The sequence below is a fragment of the Mustela nivalis genome (genome assembly GCF_964662115.1).
Source record: "Mustela nivalis genome assembly, chromosome: 1".
Taxonomy (NCBI): domain Eukaryota; kingdom Metazoa; phylum Chordata; class Mammalia; order Carnivora; family Mustelidae; genus Mustela; species Mustela nivalis.
Genome location: NC_139020.1, coordinates 31,442,642 through 31,465,263, shown reverse-complemented (window position 1 = coordinate 31,465,263; position 22,622 = coordinate 31,442,642). Strand labels below are relative to the sequence as shown.

The 22,622-nt window shown below is 36.4% G+C and overlaps 1 protein-coding gene across 2 annotated transcripts in view; it reads left to right on the top strand.

The window, feature by feature from the left end:
- The window catches only part of ROBO1 (roundabout guidance receptor 1), a 1,158,618-nt gene that overhangs the window by 801,697 nt on the left and 334,299 nt on the right, over positions 1-22,622 (top strand). For both annotated transcript variants that reach the window (XM_082690172.1, XM_082690173.1), the window contains one exon: positions 5,511-5,837. In XM_082690172.1, coding sequence (XP_082546298.1) covers positions 5,511-5,837 — 327 coding nt within the window. The remainder of the gene's footprint in view (positions 1-5,510; positions 5,838-22,622) is intronic.

Genomic DNA, 22,622 nt, shown 5'->3' with positions numbered 1-22,622 from the left:
GAGGACAGCTGCTGTGATCATCCTTGTTCCCTGTTAAAGCCTCACTCTGCCCATCGCTTTCTTCTTTGACCCTCTCTTCTTTGTTACTTTTCTGTTTCCCATGCAGAGTTTGGTTGAAACCAGGAAGTTGGTCTTACTAAGGGTAATAAAAGCCTGACATCTTATAACATAAAAATTAGTACGTAAAAACAAATTGTTATAACCAGAATGGTGGTTGTCAGGTGGCTTACAGAAACTCAGAATTTATGATGGAAGAGAGAAGGCTTTTTATGAATGAGTCAATTTTAGAGAGAAGCTATGTGACCCAGAGGAGACGAACACCACCTGCTCTAGGGAGGAGGACTGTATGTAATCTATACTCTTCGGAGAGTCATGGGTGCTGTTCCCTATACGATCTTGGCATAGCTCAAGTTTCCCTTTGAGAAAGTGCATCAACAATTATTGATAGAAGATGGGAGACTTTGCTTCAAAGTATGATTATGGAAAAACTTTGGGAACCAGTGATACTGAATTTTTTATAGATTTTGTTTTGTTTTGTTTTTATTTTTTTTAAGATTAATTATTTAATTTATTTATTTGAGAGAGAGAGAGACAGCTCATGAGTAGGAGGAGAGTCAGAGGGAGAAATAGACTCCCCACCGAGCAGGGAGCCCGATGTGGGACTCCACGATTATGACCCAAGGCGAAGGCAGTTGCTTAACCAACTGAGCCATGCAGGCGCCCTATGTTTTTATTGTAAGTAATCTCTACACCCAATATGGGGCTGGAACTCAACTCTGAGATCAAGAGTCTCATGTTCCACCATCTGAGCCAGCCAGGTGCCCCAGTGATCCTGAATTTTAGCTACATAAAGAGTTGCATAGGAATTGAGGTTCTCAGTATTAAAAACTGACATTCTAAGCTATTTACTAAAAAATTCAAGTTCGTAATTAGAGAAGATGACACAGTATAAGACAAGCTTTATACCTCCTTTCGTTCATTATCAAATTCTTTACCAAGTAAAAGGAGTATGAAATCATGAGGTTTACAGTCAGGTTTTCTCTGTATGCATAGGGAAGGAACAACAGATGCCCCTAGGTTTGACTGCTTTTTGTTTTTATAATCCACAATTTAAAGATAAGCAGTCAAAATGAACACTTCAAGCATTGGAAAGAAGAACAGACAAAGCATGTTTCGCTCTGGGTTTTAACGAAAGGTTTTGAATTGGACTCGAGTTGAATCTGAGCTCTGCCACCTTCTTGCTGAATGACAGCTAAGAGTCTTACTTCCCCCATATGGACACCAGATATAACAACACCCACCTCATAAAGATGTTGTTGTGATGAAGGGGATGATGGATAATTAATGTTAGTTTTCTCTTTCTCTTTCCTTTCTGCTTAGACTTGATAATAAAGAATAATTTATTATAGTGTTTCTGGAAAAGGTGATTTCCATTTATAATTTTTATTGGGGAGGTTAACCAATTACTCATTATAAATACCACTCAGGAATTGGACATTTCCTTTTCTGAAAGTTATGCAGTATGAGGAATTTGAGATTTCTATGTTTTTTGTTAGGATTTTCAAATGCACAAGCTCTGTATTCAAATAACTTTTTTTTCTTTTTTTTGACTAAACCTATTCATTTCTTCAGATCATTATATGCTAACAGAGTGTATTTTCTCTGGAAGTGTGTTCCTCAGAAGCAAAGTTCAGTGGGATATCCTGGAAAAAGAAAACTGAAGAGTTCAGTAGCCAAAAAAGTTTGAGAAAGGCTGCACAGGGTACCTTTCTGTTGGTGTATCATAGTGTGCTTTTAGCAAGACAGAAGACCCTGAGAACTACAACTCCTTTTTTGAGCAGTTAGGCATTAACAATCTGAGGAAAGAGTATTTCACGTAGCCTGACAATTTAGCCTTTAGTAATGTAGATGCCATTTTTATTGCTGAGATTCTTTTACCGAATACTGCTGTACAAACATTCTGGTGAAAGCTTAGGCCTGAGTTTTCCATTCCCAAAAGTCATGCTAGCTCCGGTACAGCTATAGGGAACTGCTGGTTAGGAATAGAGAGAGTCTTGAGGTCCACTGTATGTTAATGGCATCTGGGTGATCTCCAGGTTCTGTAATTGGCCATTACTTCCTCTGTACATTCCCTGGACAGTTTTATTCTTTCCCATGGTTTCAGTCTCCAGCTTGATTCTCATCTGTGGCTCCAGCTGAGATTTTTTTCTGAGGTTAAACTTGGATATTCAGTTGGCAACTTGTCATCTCCACTTGGAAAAATCAAGAAGTACCTCAAGCCCTCCATGTCTCAGACTGAATAAATCATCTCGTCTGTGCTTCCTCTCAACAAATTTCACTCTTTGAGTTTGCACCTTCATTGGGACTGTCATTCACCCACTGCTCAGATCACAAACTTGGAATCCTCTGCCTTGTTCTTCTTGTCCATCCTGTGCACTTTCCATTTCGTTTTCATCCCGCATTGCCAGTGCGGCCATGACAGTCAGATCCTGTTGATTTTATAACTAAATCTCTAGATTCTTTCCTCTGTTTTCCTTTCTGTCTGGCAAGGTCCCAAGTTTTCAGAATTTATTGTTTAAAGTGTACAAAAGTTTCTCGACCAATTACCTCCTGATTTAGCCCACTGTAGAGTCCACTGTCATACCACCAATGGTGAGCTCTTCAGAACCAAGCATGGAGGCACCTGGGTAGCTCAGTGGGTTAAAGCCTCTGCCTTCGGCTCAGGTCATGATCTCGGGGTTCTGGGATTGAGCCCCACATTGGGCTCTCTTCTCAGCAGGGAGCCTACTTCTCCCTTCTCCCTCTCTGCCTGCTTCTCTGCCTACTTCTGATCTCCGTCTGTCAAATAAATAAAATCTTAAAAAAAAAAAAAAAAAAACCAAGCATGACTCTGCCCATGCCTCACTTAAGATATTTCAATATTATGTTGCTTTCAGGTAAGTTGTAGAACTTTGACTTGATGTACAACGTTCATCCCATTATTGCTTTCTTCAGGCACAAACTTTCTTTGACAGTTGTGCCTCTAGTGAAATCATCTCCTTTTTTTTATTGTTGACTCAGTTTTCAAGACTCATCTCAAATTTTATGTTTCAGGATGCCTACTCTCCCCTGTTCAGGCTGTCTTAAATGTCCTTTCCCCATAGCAAAGTTTCCCCATTGCAAACTGTGCATCCCTATTTCTTATCTGAAATGGACTTTCAGAATTTAAAATAATGAGTGCTTTAATTAAATAGCTATTACCTCAGTAGTTGTTCCTCATTAGCGTCCACCTTTGGTAATTATAGCTAAAGTCAAGGCAGGCCACATATATTTTATTCTTTGAAATTGTATAACATTTGTGATTGAGTAATCTAAAATCTAATTAAAATTTCATTTGACTTCAGTATAGCCTTTGTGAGAAAGTATGAGTTTCTCAGTTATTTTTCCCCCATGTTGCCGGTTTATTTCTTCCTTCTTTAGTGGTTGGTTTCATTTAAAGACTTTATAGTATGTTGTATACCGTGCATTGAATTAAAGCTGTTTCTCAATATTTCAGGTTGTAAAACTAATACTTAAGATTTCAGATGACAGTTTTCTTTACTTCACGGTCGATATAACTGAATGCTCTTTAAATTTTACCATTCATCTGTTTATTTCATTCATTAAGAAAAAAGGTTAATTGTAGTAGTTAAAAATTAGAGATTTATAAATCAGTCCATGCAGAGTTTACAGTCTAGGAAAGGTTGACGAGAATGCACATTGATTATCATTTAAAAAATAAAATATTTTAATGTCTCTCTATAGAATATGTGATTAAGTTTCAGATCATTATACTCAAATAGATCTTCCCCATTAGGACTTAATTCATTTTTTCATTTTTTTCTGACGCCTGTAGCATGCTCACACTCTGCCAAGCATAAGAGAAGCAACCATGAGCAAAATCAGACCCATAGATCTTACAGAGCAATGGGAAATACAGGATTCCAGGCATCAAAGAAAAAAAATGAGATTGCAATTCTGATCATTCTTACCAAAATGTAGCTGTGTAGGGCTATTTAGGTTTATAAACAGAGCACTTAACTTTTTTTGAAAGACCAGGGAGGGCAGAGATTTAAAAGGAAAGTGGATGTTAACTACCTTGAGATCATTTCAAGCACAAGCCCCTGTGGCCGGTGTAGGCCTGTGGCAGGAGGAAGCGTGTTGTATTTGTGAACTAGTGCAAGGTGAGGTGAAGAAAGTAGAGAAAGGAGTGGAATGGGAAAAGTCTGGAGAGCTAGACAGGGGAATGAACACACTCTTGTAGATCTTGTTAAGGACTTTATCTTAAGAGCCACGAGTATATTTTAAGAGCCACTGAAGTAGGGGAGAACCCAGATTGTATTTGCATTTCAAAGCCTTCTTCTGGCTACAGTGAAGTGAAGCGGTTTAAGAGATTTCCTAAATCCCGGTGGGAATTGATAGTAGTTTGACCTGGGTTGGTAGCTGGCTGTAGAGATGGAGATGAGGAGACTGATTTGAGAAATATCGGGAAGGAGGAGGACAAAGATGGGGAGGTGTCAAGGAAGCCCGGTTTCTACTTTGCATTATTCATTGAGATTGGATGGCTAGATAAGAACGAGGTTTGGGGCTCAATTAAATTAAGCCTTGGGCTGTTGCATTTGAGAAATATTTAAGAAATTTACATGTTAAATTTATCCACAGCAGCAGTATGGTAGGAATATTAAAAAAAAGATGAATCTTGATCCCTGTTTTAGAAGTTGTAATCTCATTGGAAAAAAATAAGGTATAGACACAGGAAATATTTAAATGACACAAACACGCAGGACCTCACTTATGTAATACAGAACGCAGGCCCTTACCCAATGTCCTTTTTCACTCTATATTATATTTAATTATTTAAACTCAATTACATAACATTTCATCCTTGAAGTATATTAAATATTAACATATCACTATTGGCAACTAATGAAATTAATTTATTAATTCAAACTCTGGGAATGTGTATACACACACACACTTTTATTATTTAGGAAGATAGAAAAATTTATATAGAGAGCAGTTTCATCATAAATTTGAATATGATGTTCACTGGTCTACCGAGTAGGTTTTTTTTTTTAAAGTGTTGACTGATGTTAGTTGCAAATGAGATTCCAAGAAGCTGTGCTATTATCTGTAACACTCTACAATTCTCTCAGTCATTCCTCTGCAAAAAATAGGCACGGATGTGGTAAACACAGACAGGGTGATGACTTCTGACAGGCTTTGTGCACAAGGCATTTGAAGAGTGGACAGGATTTGTACCAAGTTAAAGCAAGAGTATTTTCTAGGTGGAAGGTCAAAAGAATTCAAGAATTGCACGATGTGGTTGAGGTGGACCCCGGTAGGACTAATTAGTAGATGGGGTCCGGAGTAAATAAAAGGTCACTGTTATGCCCTGTTTACATAGTAGTACTTACAGCTAAGCTTTTGCGATAAGATTTCTAGTTGTTTCCATATGATAATATGAAACCATTTTGCCACTTCTTCTGCAGGCTCCCGTCTTCGTCAGGAAGATTTTCCACCTCGCATTGTTGAACACCCTTCCGACCTAATTGTGTCAAAAGGAGAACCTGCCACTTTGAACTGTAAAGCCGAAGGCCGCCCCACACCCACTATCGAATGGTACAAAGGGGGGGAGAGAGTGGAGACAGACAAAGATGACCCTCGCTCACACCGAATGTTGCTGCCGAGTGGATCTTTATTTTTCTTACGTATAGTACATGGACGAAAAAGTAGGCCTGATGAAGGGGTCTACGTCTGTGTAGCAAGGAATTACCTCGGAGAGGCCGTGAGCCATAACGCTTCGCTGGAGGTAGCCAGTAAGTACATGGGGCTCTGGGCTCTTGACAGCAGGAATGGTGTGGTGGGATCTTTTGCCTGGAGAGTGGTAATAAGAAGTCCAACCCCTATCCCAGGCTTTACATGAGCAAAATGTCTAGCTTTTTGTATGAATACAGTCCTCTACCTATTTGATATGATTTTTTTTTTTCATCGTAGCTGGTTATTTAGGCTACTTTGGGATTTGCACATAGTTGTTAAACCCTTCTACTTGGGATGTGAAGTAGTTCTGTTGAATATTTTCATTGAAATTGATTTATTCTTAAAAAATTGTTATATCCTTCTTCTTTGTTGCTTTCAAATATACTGAATGCAAGTACATTTCTGTGGAAAGAATAGCAGGGGTATTTTTCATTTGTCTTCGTTTGGAGATATACTTTCAACTGGTAGTGTAAGATATGGTTTTAAACCATATGCTTCTAATTCTTAGAAGTGTATTCTACTTTTGGTAAAGGTATAGGTAGAGAAATAGACATATGTGCCTCATACATTATTACTTTGGCTACTGTAGTGCCGTCTGGGAGGAAAACCTGTGTATGTCATCCTATGGTAGTTGATGGTTTAGTTATTTACATGGATACCAAATACAGTTCATTTGCAATCACCTCAAGAAGGATCTCTTGACTAATGATTAAATTGTTAGGTGCGTAATGTATTTCAATACAAATTGGGCTTCTCTTATTTTTAGTAAACATTTAAGACGTAGCCAGAAAGTCTAATATCCTTGGAAGAATATGTTCTATGTATTATAAGTATAGTTGAATATTGCCTAGGGATTGGTTGGAAAGACAATGTTTAGATCTCTAATATACTTTACATAAAATGAACGGTGAAACTACAGACATAACTATGTGTATATGTATCTATAATGTTTTCTAGGATGATTGATATTTTGATATAATTTATGTTCAAAATTGAACTATATAATCAGCTTCATAATCTCTACTGTTGTCTCTAACATTCATCTAGAACTTGAGTATATCAATCCACAGGTAGTTGTGCAATTATAGACATAGAAAGGAACTTAAAGACAGATTTTCCAACTTAATCAGATTATTAAAATGGACTCAGTCTCCAAGAATCAAGATGGGTTGATCACACACATAGATCCATGGAGAGTTATGGGTGAGACAGAATGCCGAAGATGTCCAACATGCGCATAAAATTTAAGTAGCTAAAAAAACGAAAGTAACCGTTTAAAGCCACTCACATTTTTTAAAACATTTACTTAAAACTCAAGTTTATATTTCTCTTCACATTTGATCACAGACCTACTGTACTTTCTCTTATTGCCTTGATTCTCAGTGAAAATCTTGAACTAGGTAAGTGAGATGAACAAAAGCTGTAATCAGAGCAGCAGGCTACTTTTCTTTTTCTCCTCCCTTCCCCCTTCCTTCCCGCTCGTTCTCCCTCATTCCTTTCCCCCCTCCCTTCCTCTCTCCTCCATTCCTTCCCTCCTTTCTTCCCACCATCTTTCCTTCCTTTTTCCTTTCTTCCCAAATTGAAATGTGGTGCAGGCAAAAGACGTTTAAATGTTTTTCTAAAAGGATATGTATTTTTTGATACAGTTTTCTTTCAGGTTGTGGTATTAATACTTTTCTCCCTTTTGACACATTTATATTTAAGAATACTTATTCCCTGTGGGGGGAAAACTAAGTTAACATTTGAATACAAATATAGAGAATCAAGGAAGATGTTATAGATGACCTACTCGTATAGATGGTATAGATGACCAGTTCTTATTTTTGGTAGATAAGAAACCGAAGATCAGAAGGAAAAACAGAGTTCTTGTTTATTCTTTGCAAGTATAATCCCTTATAAATGAAGTGTGTACCAATAGAAATATATATCTGAGATCATATTGTGTTTCTGTCTTATTTTTTACAATACTTGCATTCTGATCATTGCCAGAGTTTTTAGAAAATGTTATAAACTTGAATAGAACATCTAAATGCTTACCCTTTAGATCTCGCCTTTCAAAACTCCTTTAGTTTTACTTTAGATGATCAAGATACCCTTAATGCACTGGGATTTAGAGAGCTCTGTTTTTTTAATCTGGCTTTTGTGTAACTATTTTAAAAGACATTATTAGTATCCAGTTCAATTCTTTTTCTAAGCAAGACCTCCCGTTACTTTGTGAGTCCATTATGGGAAATGCTTTTCCAGTCTTAGTCAACAAATATACCTTCAAGGAACTGAAAACAGACATAAGATCATTATATAACTTTTATCAGCAAAATATGCAGATAATAGTCCCTGAATGCATACATCCCAAATTTTCATGTGATATTTCTCATTATGTCTCCAAAATGTTCCAAGCTCCAGAGAAAAGAGAATATAGTTAAGATACTTTAAACAATACTTTAAGATCATATTCATTAACAATTCATACATGTAGAAGGGCAGCATGTATATAGTATATTTATCAAACATATTTTGACATTCATAAGGATAGTTTGGTAATAAAGATTTTTATTAGTGATGATAATAATAATTATACTAAATCCCAAAAAAAGTTTGAGTAGTGTTTGTAATCAACAATTTTTCTACTTGTTTGATTGCAATAATTAGCAACGTGTTTTTATTTGGATAAATTGTATTATTTTATAACCTAATTTATATGGGAAAAATTAATGCTCTGGAATTAAAATGGGTTCTGTGTGTTTAAAAAATGATTTAGTAAATTCAGGCTTTAGTGCCCTACAAATAGATATGTAGTGATATAGTTCACCTATTTATGTATTTTAGACAATAGTTACTGTTAATTCACCATTTTAAAGTATGTTTGTGTCCTAAAATGGAAAGTTGCCTTTTGTATGTTACATAAAAAACCAGGTCATGTGTGTATGTGGGGAGGTAGGGGTTAGGAGTAGAAGTCCAGGGAAACAAAGGCCGTATTTGCTGTGGCTTAAATCTGTAAAGTACGGTTCTAGTTTGGTTTTATTTTTTCCTGGAGAATATTACTACCTTTTTTTTTTACACATTAGTTTAAAAAATGTGTAAAAAAAAAATCAATAAGAACTATTCTTATTCTTCCCAAAGACACAGGAAGGCAAAGATTGCATCTAATTTCTTAGTGAGTCTATAATCCAGAGTAATAGCATTAACAAAAGTGTCTAGAGGCAATCCAGATTTCACAGCACAGTTGTTGGTAATGCTTTTAAAAACATTTACCTGTGTTTTATTTGCCTTTAAACCAGGTTTTACAGCTGTAACAACAACTAGATTTCTCGGTTCCTAACAATTGTCAATCTCTCAACCACTGGAAAAAAAAAAAGATATTGAATGTCATTGAAAACCTTTGTTTCTGTATAGAAATGATATTAATCATGTCTTTTGTGTCTTTAATATTTATTGAAATTTTTAAAGTACACCAAAAGGATTACATTTATTAGTTATTTTTAGGATTAGTTATTTTTTATTTTCATTTAAATCCCCATCATAACTAGGTTAGACCCAGTGAAAAGCACTGGCCAGCCTTTCGGTGTGGATCCTTGCCATGTGGTAAAAGCTGCAATCCTTGTTCTTGAAAGTTCAGTTTTAATGCAATTAAAAAGTTATCTCACACAATCATAAAGTCTAAAAATTGAAATGCTAAGGAATATATGATGGTTGTTACTAAAGTTTCCTGGAATTTTTTGAAGTTTATCTCTGCAAAGGAAAATAATTTTTAATCACAGATTGATTTTTTCAATATATTTTAAAATTCTTCTTCTTCTTCTTCTTCTTCTTCTTCTTCTTTTCTGCAAACCAAGAATTCTATAACTTAATGGGGACATTACATTGGAAAATTTAGGAGATACCACTCGCTATTTCTAAGATTTTTGAAAACTTCACTCTTTATCTAATTCAGTTTCAAAGTTAGCTTTCTAAAATGGTCTTGCAAGTGGTATGTTCTCATTTATCTTGTATTAGCTTTATTTAAGAGTCTACTAAATGTTTAGGAAAATGTTTATTGGGACCATTCTCCATTCTCCTGTACCCAACATCATCACTTACTAAATTTAGAACTCCATTTTGTGCTTGGCACAAATTAATAACACAATTCTTAGACACAACTTATATTTAATAAGTAATTTGATCTTGGGTAATTGCATTGAATTTTAAGGAAAATTAATCTGAACCTTGACCCTCCTGCTTCCCATTGTAGAACATGGCCCTCTACGTCATCTGCTAAGCAGGGCACAGTTCGCATATGGCTATTTGTTTCCTATTTAAGCTGTTTTCTCTTGAGGAAAAGAAATTCCCTTTAGACTAGGCAGACATCTGCTGGCTGTTGTAGCAGCAAAACCGGAGGAACTATCTTTCCTGGAGAAACAAACAGACAAACAAACAAACATTTTTCTCAATTAATGGAAGATTAAGTCTTCCCAGATTTTATTAACTGGGGGTACATTTAGTGGTAATTACTTTGGGGTAAATGTTTATATTTTGAGGTGAACTACTCCCAATATAGCATGATCTTTTGTTGTTATTAAATGATACTCATCAAAGTGATTTAGATTTGATTTACCCAGTTTTCTTTCTTCCGGTAAAATGACAAAGTAAACTCATGGATGCCAAGCAGCCATGTGTTTACCTAGATACAATAGAATGTATTTCTAAAATCTGGACCTTGGAAGATGGAAGGATTACTCCTAGAGGTAAAATGGTTCAGATGAGTAGGTGGAAGTAATACATGCCATTATACTTTAAAATATTGATTGATCAATTGATTGATTATGTGCACACACATAATCAATCTGACCTCTATTATTGTCAGACACTGGAATTATTTATACAGTTTATATGCGCGTGCGCGCGCACACACACACACACACACACACACACACACATTGTTCCCGGATAGTCCTTTTATTTTTGAAATTGAATTTCCTTTATATTACGTATCTAAAAATATTGTTTCCTCTACTTAATTTTGTTTTATTGTTTTAACTAGGCATTTTCAAGTGTTTTTACCACATTCTAAAACCTTTTTTGTATCTTATTTTTGTTTTCAGTATTCAAAGGAAGAATGTTAGTCATTTAGTTTAATGATTTAAAAATCTTTTCACTTCCTGGTACACTTACATTACTAAAATGAACTGATTCTTTGTTCCAAAATTGATTCATGATTAAATTAAATTATGCATATAAAGTATGTGGCACAATGACTGCCACATAATTACAAATCATAAATTTTAAATCATAAATTTAATCATTGGTACTGTTATTTTTATTACTTTTTTCTTCTTTATCTCTTTCCATCAAACACCACAGTTATTTTTATATAAAAGGGATCTGATGCTTCTGACTTGAAAAATGGACTCATTTCATTTTAAGTTTAAAGCTATGTGCATTAATATATTAAAATATAAGTAAATGCTTCAGTAAGTAAATTTTCTTAAATTAACTTCTGGTTAAGTAAAAAAATGTCTTGAATATACTAAATACCAACTTGAAATCACTGGTATGAGAAATTTACCTTTACCTTAAAATCTTCAGTCCTAATGCAGAACATGAAATAATCTTGATTCAAATCCTTTTTCTTTCATGGACAAATAAAAAAAATTCAGTTTTATATCTTTTACAGTTGAGATAATATTTACATTTTTCCTAATTAAATTAATGCATGTATTCCCTTAAGTAGAGGCAGCCTTGCTAAGTTCTTTGACATGATTATTGTTACTGAACACTTGAATTTTACTGTCTGTCAAATACATTCTTTTGTTGTTGCCTGTCTTCATCGACTTAAGCTGGGTGGCTTAAATGACAAATATTTATTTCTCACAGTTCTGGAGGCTGGGAAGTTGGAGATCAGGGTGCCAATATGGTTGGGTTCTGGTGAGAGCTCTTTTCTTGATTTCCTCCCATGGTAGAGAGAGGCTCTAGTCTTTTTATCTTAGTGTAAGGACACCAGTCCCATCAGAGGGACTCCACCTCAGTGACCTCATCCAACCCCAACTACTAACCAAAGTCCCCGTCTCCAAATACCATCCCACTGGGGATTAAGACTTAAACTTAAATGGGGCAGGGGAGGGAGACACAAACATTTACTCCATAGCTGCTTTTAATGATTATGTTTAGATTTTTGTTAATTGGGTTTATAGTTATTTTATCCTATTAAGTAACTGAGAAATAAACATCAGAATATCAGGGAAAGGTTCTGTAATCTCCATAATGTAAGTAAATAGTAGGTCCGTCAGAGCACTTGTTACATCCAGATGTCAGGTTTAAATTGTGTCGTAAATCAAGTGTTGTCTACACCTTCAAGTGAATGCAGTGTCAGGGGAACTCTTCATTGGTTTGGAAAAGTAAGAGCAACATCCTTTAATAGCTACATTAAGAGAGAAGATAGTGGTCATTTTCTTTTGAGAGAACGTAAAAGTTCTTCCTCTTTTCTTCCTTCCCTATCTCTCTTTTATTTGTTTTATCTTTTCAAAGAGGATTTAATATGAAATATGAAGGCAGAAACCTGTATTTTCATAATCCATGAAGACGTGGGTCCGTGAGAGAGGACAGTGACAATGTGCATAAAAAGAAAGTTCGAGTTTCAAAGGGCATTTTAGTAGAAGACTGACCGTTTGAGTGACTATTTATTTATAAATAATCAACAGATTATTTTCTATCTTGAAACCCCTGCTAGTTAAACATGGTTCAAGGTACATGTTCTGTTGACTTTTTCAGCAAACTTTTTATGTTTTTCCTTTATCTCACATAATTGCTCTATATTAATCTTTAGTAGATTTGTAGAAACATCTGAAGAATAGGGGCATTTTATACATTTCTTTCCCTTTACTCCTAATCACAAGTTAAAGAATGTGATTAATAAGCTTAAAGAGATCATTTTTACATAACTTTGAAAAATTGTATTTTATTTGTGGTAATATGTACATGTTCTTATAATCTCATCACCAAGACTTAACTACTGTTGGAAGTTGGGTAGACACCTTGGTAGACACCTAGTAATATTTTAAATTTCTTATTACAATCTTAGGTCTCTTTACTCGCTCTGGGAAAACTATTCCCTATTTAATCATTGTTCAGTCTTAGGTGGCCAAAAAAGGCATTGGGTATGTTGGAACACGTATCTATATCATAAAGACTAATTGTAAAAGTTTAGCTCTTCAGGTTGGATACTGCAAAACAACTTCCTTCTGCTGAATATTACTAGATACACCATCCTGGACAAGACTCAATTCAGTAATTATGGGGTTAGAGGATACATATACCATTACCAGTCTCAGGAGCCACTCCTTTAATTTTCTCAAAAAGTAGATGGTGTTCATATGTGCTGAAAAATACTAAGATGATTATTTCAGCACTAGTTGATGCTCAGATATAAAGCCCCTTGAGGCTTCCAGAAAATCAATTCAGTATTTAGTTATTTATGGGAAATTCTTGGCAGTGTCTCCTCCTTTCAACAGTACTGTCTGTAAAATATATTAAAATAACAAGATAGATCTGGTTACCTCTCAAATCTTATCATCATATTACTACTCCTTTTAATCCTACTAATTTATTTATGACTTAAATGCTGGAAGTTTTTCCCACATACACAGACCAGCTTGAGAATAATTTGTATGTATTTTAAAATGAGTGATAAATTTATTTAATAAAACATACCCAAAGCTTCTTAGTATGATTAATTTTAAGATTATTTATTTTAAGTAGTCTCCACATTAGGTGTGGGGCTCATTGTGGGGCTTGAACTCATGACCCTGAGATCAAGACTTGAGCTGAGATCAAGAGCTGGATGCTCAGTTGACTGAGTCACTCAGGTGTCTGTAATTTTAATTAATACAATATAAATTAGTTTAAGCTGTCATTAATGATCAATTTAAACTTTTTTTGGTCAGGTTAAAATAAAATACTATTGAGTGTTTTGGGGGGTATAAATGCTCTCTGTCTGTCTGTGTTACCCAAAGTGGGCATTAAAAATGTTTTTAAAGTCAGAGTTTAAATAAATATGTGAAAAATACTAGAATATAGTTTATCCCCCACAAAAATGTTTTGTTTTGTTTTTCCAAAATAACTCTTTCTAGGCGTTCTCATTCGTTCTAGCTATTCAGTGGTGAACAAAAAAAGAAATGGTTTCTGCCTTCATAGAAATTGCAATACAGTGGGGAGAAGAAATAAGGACAGAAAATAACCAACTACTATACAAATAACTTTATGGTTAAAGATTATGAAAAGTGTCCAGAATAATTGGGGTCAAACTAAGAACTGAAATAGAAGATAGTACCAAGACACAGAGTAAAAGAAAAAGTTTATCAGGCAAATAGAACAGTACATCTAAAAGGCCGTAAGAAAATATAGACTTGGGCATATTTGAGAAAATGAAAGATGGCTGGTACGGTATCTGAGTAAGGGAGACAGCTAGGGAGGTAGGTGGGGTCTAGATCATGCAAGGTCCCATTACCAGGTTAATAATGTTGGGTTATATGTCCAGTGCAATGAGAACCACAGGTTTTTGGGCAATAGTGGAGGTGACATGATCTGATTTATACTTTAAAAATGTGAATCGTGTAATAATTGAGTACTACATGCGTAGAGAATGAGTCGCGGAATGATGGGGAGAGACAAAGTAGGAAGGCCCTAGGTATTCCAGGCAGAAGATGATGCTGGTGAAGCGTGTGATAGTAATGGAGATGAAGAGAAAAGCAAGGATTCAATTTGAAGATTGAAGACCTGGCTTCAGTAGAGGCTGAAATTTTGCAAGAGATACAATTATTGGTAACAGCAAAGTCCAGGTCAAGTCTATGACCATACAGATAGGATTGGGAGTTTGGGTAAGGTGATGTTATCATTGAGAAGCGAACAGTAGTTCCGTATGCTGCAGCCCATCACAATCCCAAGAAATCATATTTTCCTCTTGTATCTCAGCTTGCGGTATGCTTACTTTCCTGTTCCACTTCTTATTACCTTGCCGTCATCTCAAGAGGGAACCATGCCATGACCCAAGTGCCTACCACCATTCCCAGCACATTGCAAGTGAAGTGATCTAGAGTAACTCAGGAGCACTTTATTCCACGTGTGACAACCATGATAGAGTGTCATAATGCCACTTCAAGAAGCAGACTAACCTACCGTTTTCCCTCATTCCCGCAGTTTCTTTGTGATGTCAAGCAGTTCACATGCTCTCCAGCACTCATTTGAAAGCACAGTGCTTAGAATGCAGTCATCAGATACTATTTCCCTGGGAGTTTTTCTTTCTTTCAAGGTTCAGGACAATTTAAGAAGCTCTTCTGGGAGGGCACCTGGGTGTTTCAGTGGGTTAAAGCCTCAGCCTTCAGCTTGGGTCATGATCTCAGGGTCCTGGGATTGAGCCCCATATCAGGCTCTCTGCTCAGCGGGGAGCCTGCTTTCCCCCTCTCTCTCTGCCTGCCTCTCTGCCTACTTGTGACCTCTGCCTATAAATAAATAAATAAATAAATAAATAAATAAATAAAGGAAGCTCTTCTGGGGGGGGGGGTGGATAACATTATTTGGGAAATTTAGCAGTACCTGGAGGGGTTTTCTGAAGTTCCTTTGAGAAAATCTATAAATGCAGAATAAGACCGAAGTGTCTTTACCGTCTCTGTTTTCTTTCTGGGTGGGAAAAACTACACAAAATAAATGTTCTGTAACAGAAATTATGTGTGGGGCGCCTGGGTGGCTCAGTGGATTAAGCCGCGGCCTTTGGCTCAGGTCATGATCTCAGGGTCCTGGGATCGGGTCCTGGGATCGGGTCCCGCATCGAGCTCTCTGCTCGGCGGGGAGCTTGCTTCCCGCTCTCTCTCTCTGGCTGCCTCTCTGTCTACTTGTGATTTCTCTCTGTCAAATAAATAAATCTTTAAAAAATAAAAAAAAGAAATTATGTGTATTCTTGTACTTTACCATTAATCCATATATTCTGTATAAAGCTGTTATAAGTTAGTAGATTTATATTTAATGAAATAAATTTGATGAGAAATTGAAGGGAAATGACAGCATAGTAATATTTTAAATTTCTTATTACACTCTTAGGCTTTAGTTTGTGGTTAATGAATATTTTTTTTAAAAAAAGCTTAGTTAAAATTAAGATGTAAAGACCAATGAAATCGAGACACTGCAGTAATTAGGCAAAATAGAGATAAGAAAGAGAAGAAACCCATATGGATAGCAATGTTGTATGTAGCCACGTGATGGAAGCAAACTCAGGTGAGGGAAGGATCCGGTGGGTTACAGGCAGCAGTTGGAGGCTTCTGCTCAGAGTGTGGTTGGGGACTAGCATCGTTGGCATTACCTCGAAGCAAGTTAGAGATGCTGAATCAGATGCTGTATTTTAACAGTATTACAATGTAACTTGTGCAAATTCAGATTGGAGAAGCAGTGGTATACATTGTCTCAACTAGAGTTCATAGGCCCGCCCTCATCCCCTAGAACAAAGAAAACCTTTGGAATGCAAACCCAGTGTGGCTGATTTTTTTTTTTTTTAAAGAGAGATGCAATTAACAAGATTTTCAGTGGGTTTGAATTACCCTGGGCTTCTAAACCAGGACCGAGGGCAGGGGAGAGTAGAGAAGGTTATATAGGAGACTAGTAGAGATAGCAAGTCAGGGGCAGAGATGGAGAGGGGGAAACACAGAAAGAAAAGTACAGGAGGACACAGAGGGAAACACATCCAGAGTCATACAGAGAGAAACTCAGACAGAGGGACAGAGACAGAGAGATTGGGGGTGGGGGAAAGAGGGGACAAGGGAGAGGGAGAGCAAGACAGACAAAGAGAAAATGTGAGAGAAATGCAGACGGAAGAGAGGTAGAGTATGTGTTGGGGGTTGTAGTTATGGTAAGGATTACACTTAAAAGAGGACAGAAATATATATTATTAGCCTGGATGGAGAAGGAAAACAGTGTTTACTATGTATTAATATTTACAGATAGTGGGATATTAAGCAAAGAACAGGATACTCAAAACTTTATCAATCTCCATAACACCACTTATCAAGAAAAGTAATACATGAACCATATCTTAGGTGTTTTTATGTAAATTCATGGAAGTCTGTATTTACTTAGCATAATCCAAATGTGAAATACTGTATCTATGGCTAATTTTACTTTACGTTTTCTAGAATGAAAATTTAGCACTCTAGAATTTACTAAAATGAATAGAACCATGCTGGGAGGGTCATTTGGAAGTCATTTAATCTGTTCCTCTAACTTTTAGTTTAAATTATCTAAAGATCATTTGTTGTATTAAACTCAGTTCAGAGCCAAAGATTATCTAGCCTCCATCATGAGTAACCCTCACACGCTTCAGCATATGTTAACACAAAGTTATTACTTTCATTTACTTAAATCCTATGCTATGGAAGTCTTTCTTTCGTTTTATAGGCTAAGTGATAATAGAAAAGCCATTTTTTTTTAATATAGCATCTCATATGTTTGAAGATAGTTATTAAGCAAGGCCTAATTTTTTAATAAATTATATCTGATGTTTAATTTAGGTTTCTGAGTATAAAATAGTTTTTAATCTTAGTCCCTTAGTATTTCCGAAGTGGAAACTGTAGCTTTAGTAACATTTTAAGTCATATTTAACCTAAGGTCTAAATGGAAGTTTTAATAGCGCCTATGACATTTTACACTTGTCAAGAGAAATAAAAGTTTATGACCATATTATTTAGTATGCCTGAATGGGGACCTTTTTAATCTTATCCAATAAAGGATGAAGTAGAGCTTAGAAGAAAAGCCAGAAAGTTAAAAAGAAAATGCAAAAGGACATCCCTTACTCCCAAGGATTTATATCCTTTCTCAATGTCTTTCTCTCCATCACCCTGTATCTCTTCTCCACACAATACTCTACTTTATCTAGATTGAGTCACATTAAGTTACCATTTTATCAGATTCTTATCTCTGTCAGACACCAGAAAATGGATTAGGAGTCTATGTTTGCTGTGGAAGGATACTGAGAGCATTTTGATCACAAAACTCAGCGCCTATCGTAGCTTACTCAAGTGACTTCTCCTCGTTCTAAATCGAGAGCGTAGGACAGGTTGTAACCTTGTTGAATCATACTTAAGGGAATTCTTGGAAAATATGATTCTAGTGTATTTTCCTTTGGGACCACCTCAGGAAAGAAAGTAGCAAAGAGCCAAAATTCCACAGGAGAGTAGAAAATATTTTTGTGGTCCGTGGATTGAGAACATGTTGACAGCTGCCTTTAACTCCTGTCCTCTCATCTTTTGCCTAAATCACCAAAAACTGAAACCTTGAAGAAACTCAGAATTCTGTGGTCATATTCTGTACCACCAGGAGGCAAGAAAATCAACTCCTTAACAGTTTTCTTTACTTTCTTTCCTTCTCTCCCTTTCTTCCTTCAACTAATTACCACTAAAATCTCTGTTCTTTCTGAACTATATTGGTTATAATTCTTTAAGCCTCCCTCAAAATTTCAATCATCAACCCCAGATGAATAACCATACATTTCTTAGGAACTAGTCCAAGAAAACTTTGTGTTGTTTGAAGGTAAAGGTTCTCTTCACCCTGTACAATGGTTTTTATCTATAGAGTACACTCTGGACATTCTTTATAGTTAAAAATAGAATTTATATGTTTGTAATTTGTATATATGTTTACACATATGTATTTTGTTTATAGATATCTACTCGTACCTATAAAATTTGTGCGGAATAAGTGACAACTAATTCTTTCATTAATTGTGTTTTCAGCAAAGTCAAGGCAAGTTCATTTAACATAACTGTGACCTTGGTGAGTTTACTTAAGCTTTTTATGTTTCAGTTCCCTCACCTGTAAAAGGGGGATATTCATGCTACTTACCTTAGGGAAGTTTGAGGAGGATTAAATAAGTTGATATATACGAAGTTCTTAGAAGTGTGGCTGGTTGACAAAGCAGTATATACATGGTGACTGTTGTATCATGAGCTCTTCACTATGGTAGGCACATTGATGGATAGGGGTATTCCTTCCTTTCCTATGGTTCCAAAGGGTGTCTCTCTTCATTGCAGGTAAGTGAAGGCTGACAAACTAATGCCATATATGGTTACATTCAGAACGAGCTTTCCTTTCCCAGTGTCAGCCAGCCTCTCATACATAAATATACCTAAAATCCCTATAAATATTGGTGAAAGGATGTATCGTCTTCATATATCAGTGCATGGTATATCTTTTATGACAAATATATTTTTGAGGGTTTATAATATAGTTATTGTCATTGGCATGGTGAGCATTTAAATATTTCATTGTGGCTTTTCTCAAAATGTGTTCCAGCTCAGCAGGTTAAGCCTCTGCCTTTGGCTCAGGTCATAATCTTAGGGTCCTGGGATCGAGGCCTGCATCAGGCGCTCTGCACAGTGGGGAGCCTGCTTCTCCCTCTCCCTCTGCCTGCCTCTCTGCCTATTTGTGATTTCTGTCAAATAAATAAATAAAATACTTAAAAAATATATATGTTCCAGTGAAGTATTTCTGTATGCTGTTAAAAAATAATTTGTACATTAAGTCTTTAAACAAACTTTTCCACGTATCTCTTTTCCATAAGACTGTAGAGGTTTTAAAATATTAATGAATTCTATGAAGCATGAGTAGGGGAATCTACATTACGACAATTCCCGCATTTATATGGAATGCCAAAATATTTTTCTCAGAAAGCAAATTGTTTTTTCAGAATGCAGTTTTGGTAAAAATTAGTTTTGGCGTCCTATGGGTGGACATATAATTACAAAAGTGTCTGTGTATCTCCTGTTCAGGGTTGTGGTCACTTATCTACATGGTTTCTTTGTTTCAAGAACATAAGAGTAAAGAATATGATATACTGTTATATTTCCATTTTTTTTTCTTCCAGGAATGTTTTCTTCTGCATCAGTATGTTGAAGGCTATAACAGGGGTCTAGTCAATCTTCCAAACATACAAGCAATTCAAATATGGTGCATTCCCAAAACTTTGCAAAGAGGTGCTTAGCACCATGTGTGGCCTTAGCCTTCTCTTTCACTAATTTCTTATTACTGTTAATAGTCTTGACCTCAGCTCTCTAAACTTTGTTTTGTGTAATGGATATAATTTACCTCTTGCAAGCATTTGACACAACAGACCTCCTTTGCGAAATGTTCGCTTTCCCAGAATTTCATGGCACCCAGCTAGATCCACATTAGATCCTACTGCATGTAACCAAAGTTGGGCAGTTTAATAGACTGGTTTTAATTTGATTCTGGAGGAAGGCTGTACAATAAAAGTATGACAGCTTCAAAGGGCATCAAGAGTTCAGCTTCCTCCTATTTTGCTCTTCTGCCAGCCTTACTATGTGGTTTTCTTCCTGGTGGTTACAACGTGTTAGCTGTACCTATCAATATCATCTTTCTGTGCTGTGCTAGACAGAGAAGTATAAAAAGTCAGCAGCTCTCGCCCCCTTTTAAAACAAAAAAACAAAAAAAAACAAAAACAACCAAAAAAAAACACAGGACAACAATGAATTTCTGGAACTCTCACTGGGTAGAATTCTATTACATTACCTTGGCTAGAACTATGTCACATGGCCAGCTGTAGTTGCAAAGATGCGTCGTGTTAAAAAACAAAACTCGGGGGAGTAAATGTGAAGATCTAATTGACTTTACTAGGTGATTCATGAATCAGGAAGCATCCCACACAGCAAGTAGAGAGATGCCCCTAGGAGTTGTAACAACAAATGGAAGGTTTTTATAGGAAGGAGGGTGGGGCCAATAGTTATCAGCAAAAGTAAAGGAAGGATTGTTTCTGGCAAGGTCACCTTTCATTAAGGAGAGTGTTAGGGGGTCTCATCATATACATTACCTCATCTTCCCTTGAGGAATAGAGCAGTTCCCTGTACCAGATTACGTCATTGGTGCTAACCAGAAAATTTCAGGTTTATTGGCTTAGATTTCCATTCCTGGAGAGGTTGAACCTGCAACTAAATCTTGGTTTGCTATCCTGGGGGCAAGTGACTGCACCTTGAAGACCATAGTTTCCTTTGTAGCAAGGAGAGATGTTTTTAACCAACCCATTTCTTCCCCAAACAAAATTTGGTATTTGTTGAAAAGAAGAACAGAGAACAGATGTTTAGTAGGCAACTAGCAAGGTCCATTACCTACGTGCTGTTGATTTTCTTCTTATTTGTCTGGCTGGGTCTTGGCTTATCGCTGAAATGTTCAAGTTCCTGGAGGATCTGTTCTTTTTTTTTTTTTTTTTTTTCACTCTGTGGTTTACCCTGGATGACCTTACCTACCTCTTTGGATTCAGGAAGAACTATTGTCCAGATTTACTCCCTGTTCTCTTAATCTCTGGACTGGATCTCTACACCCTGCTCCACTCAGAGGTCCCAGTAGTACCTCTGCTCAAATGTCCAATATGAGACTGACCATCTTCCTTTCCATCCCTGACTTTTCTCTGTTTTTTTCCCAGCTATGAAAAGACTACCGCCATCCAGCCAGCCTTCCCACCCAGAAACACGAGATTCTTTCTTCCGTTCTTTCCATCTGTTTACATCATTTGATCCTAGGTCTTGCTGATGGTTTGTCCTGAATAGCTTTAAAGTATCTTCACTTATCTCCACTCCCCCACTTTTATTCTAATTAGTGTCACCATCATTTCTCACCTAGATAACTGTAATACTCTTTTGCAAGTGAAAATCTCATCTCTCCCTCTTGATTGCTTACTCACAGATTCTCAGTGCCATTAAAGTTTAAACTCTGTTTTTTTTTTTAAAGATTTTATGTATTTGAGAGAGAGTCAGAGAGAGAACACATGCACGCAGCATGTGTGCATGAGTGGGGGGAGGGGCAGAAGGAGAGTGAGAAGCAGACTCCCCACTGAGCAGGGAACCCAGCTTGGGGCTCTATGCCAGGACCCCAGGATCATGACCTGAGCCCAAAGTGGACACTTAACCAGCTGTACCACCCTGGATCCCCAAGTCTAAACTCTAAAATTACTTGTAAGAATAACTCTTGATCGCTCACTCAGAGGTTCTTGAATATCCCTAAAGTCTAAACTCTTGAAAATAATGGGCAGGGATTAGTACGATCCTGGCCTTGTGACCTAGAACTCATGCTCTCCTTATCCTATCCCTTTGGTCTGGAAAAATGTGTTTATTGTTTCAGAGCTCAGAAGAGCGATCCTTTACTCTGAGCCTCCTTTTCTGTGTATCCTACCCTTTCCGCTGTCACATCAAGGTTAATCGTACACCTCCCTAATTCCTTTATCATCGTCCGTAACCCCTGTACTGTAATTAGATTTTTGGAATTTCTCACTTAATTCTAAAGACTATGTAACTTGTAGTACTTAGTACAGGTCACAGACGGTATGTAATTACTAAATCTCCATCAGTAAACAATTTTATATAATGATCCCCACCAACCAACACACAATAATTAGGAAAATCTTTTCCTTACATCCAAAGGTGCTAATGGGCAATTACACAGGTTATCTGTATTTTTTAGCTTGGTGTGTTTTATGCCTCACTCTTTTTCCCCCGCTTCCAATTCAGAAGCTTTGTTCCCTAGAACCAACTCCACTGACGAGTCAAGTCTATGATTATATATCTCAGCTAATTTTTCAGAAAAGTTTCAAGTACAATATTCATCTATTTAATATCATACTCTGACCATTAGCTCAGACTATGAAGTTTAATATGCTTTTAAAAATGATATTAAGTTTTGGCATTTATCCTAAATAGTGGATACTGTACAGGGATATTGAAAAAGAAATGGGTATTTCTACTGAAGTATTTCTACTTCAGTAGAAATGAACATCATTTTTCCGCCTACACTGTTAGATAAGCTTCATAGAATGAACTATTCAT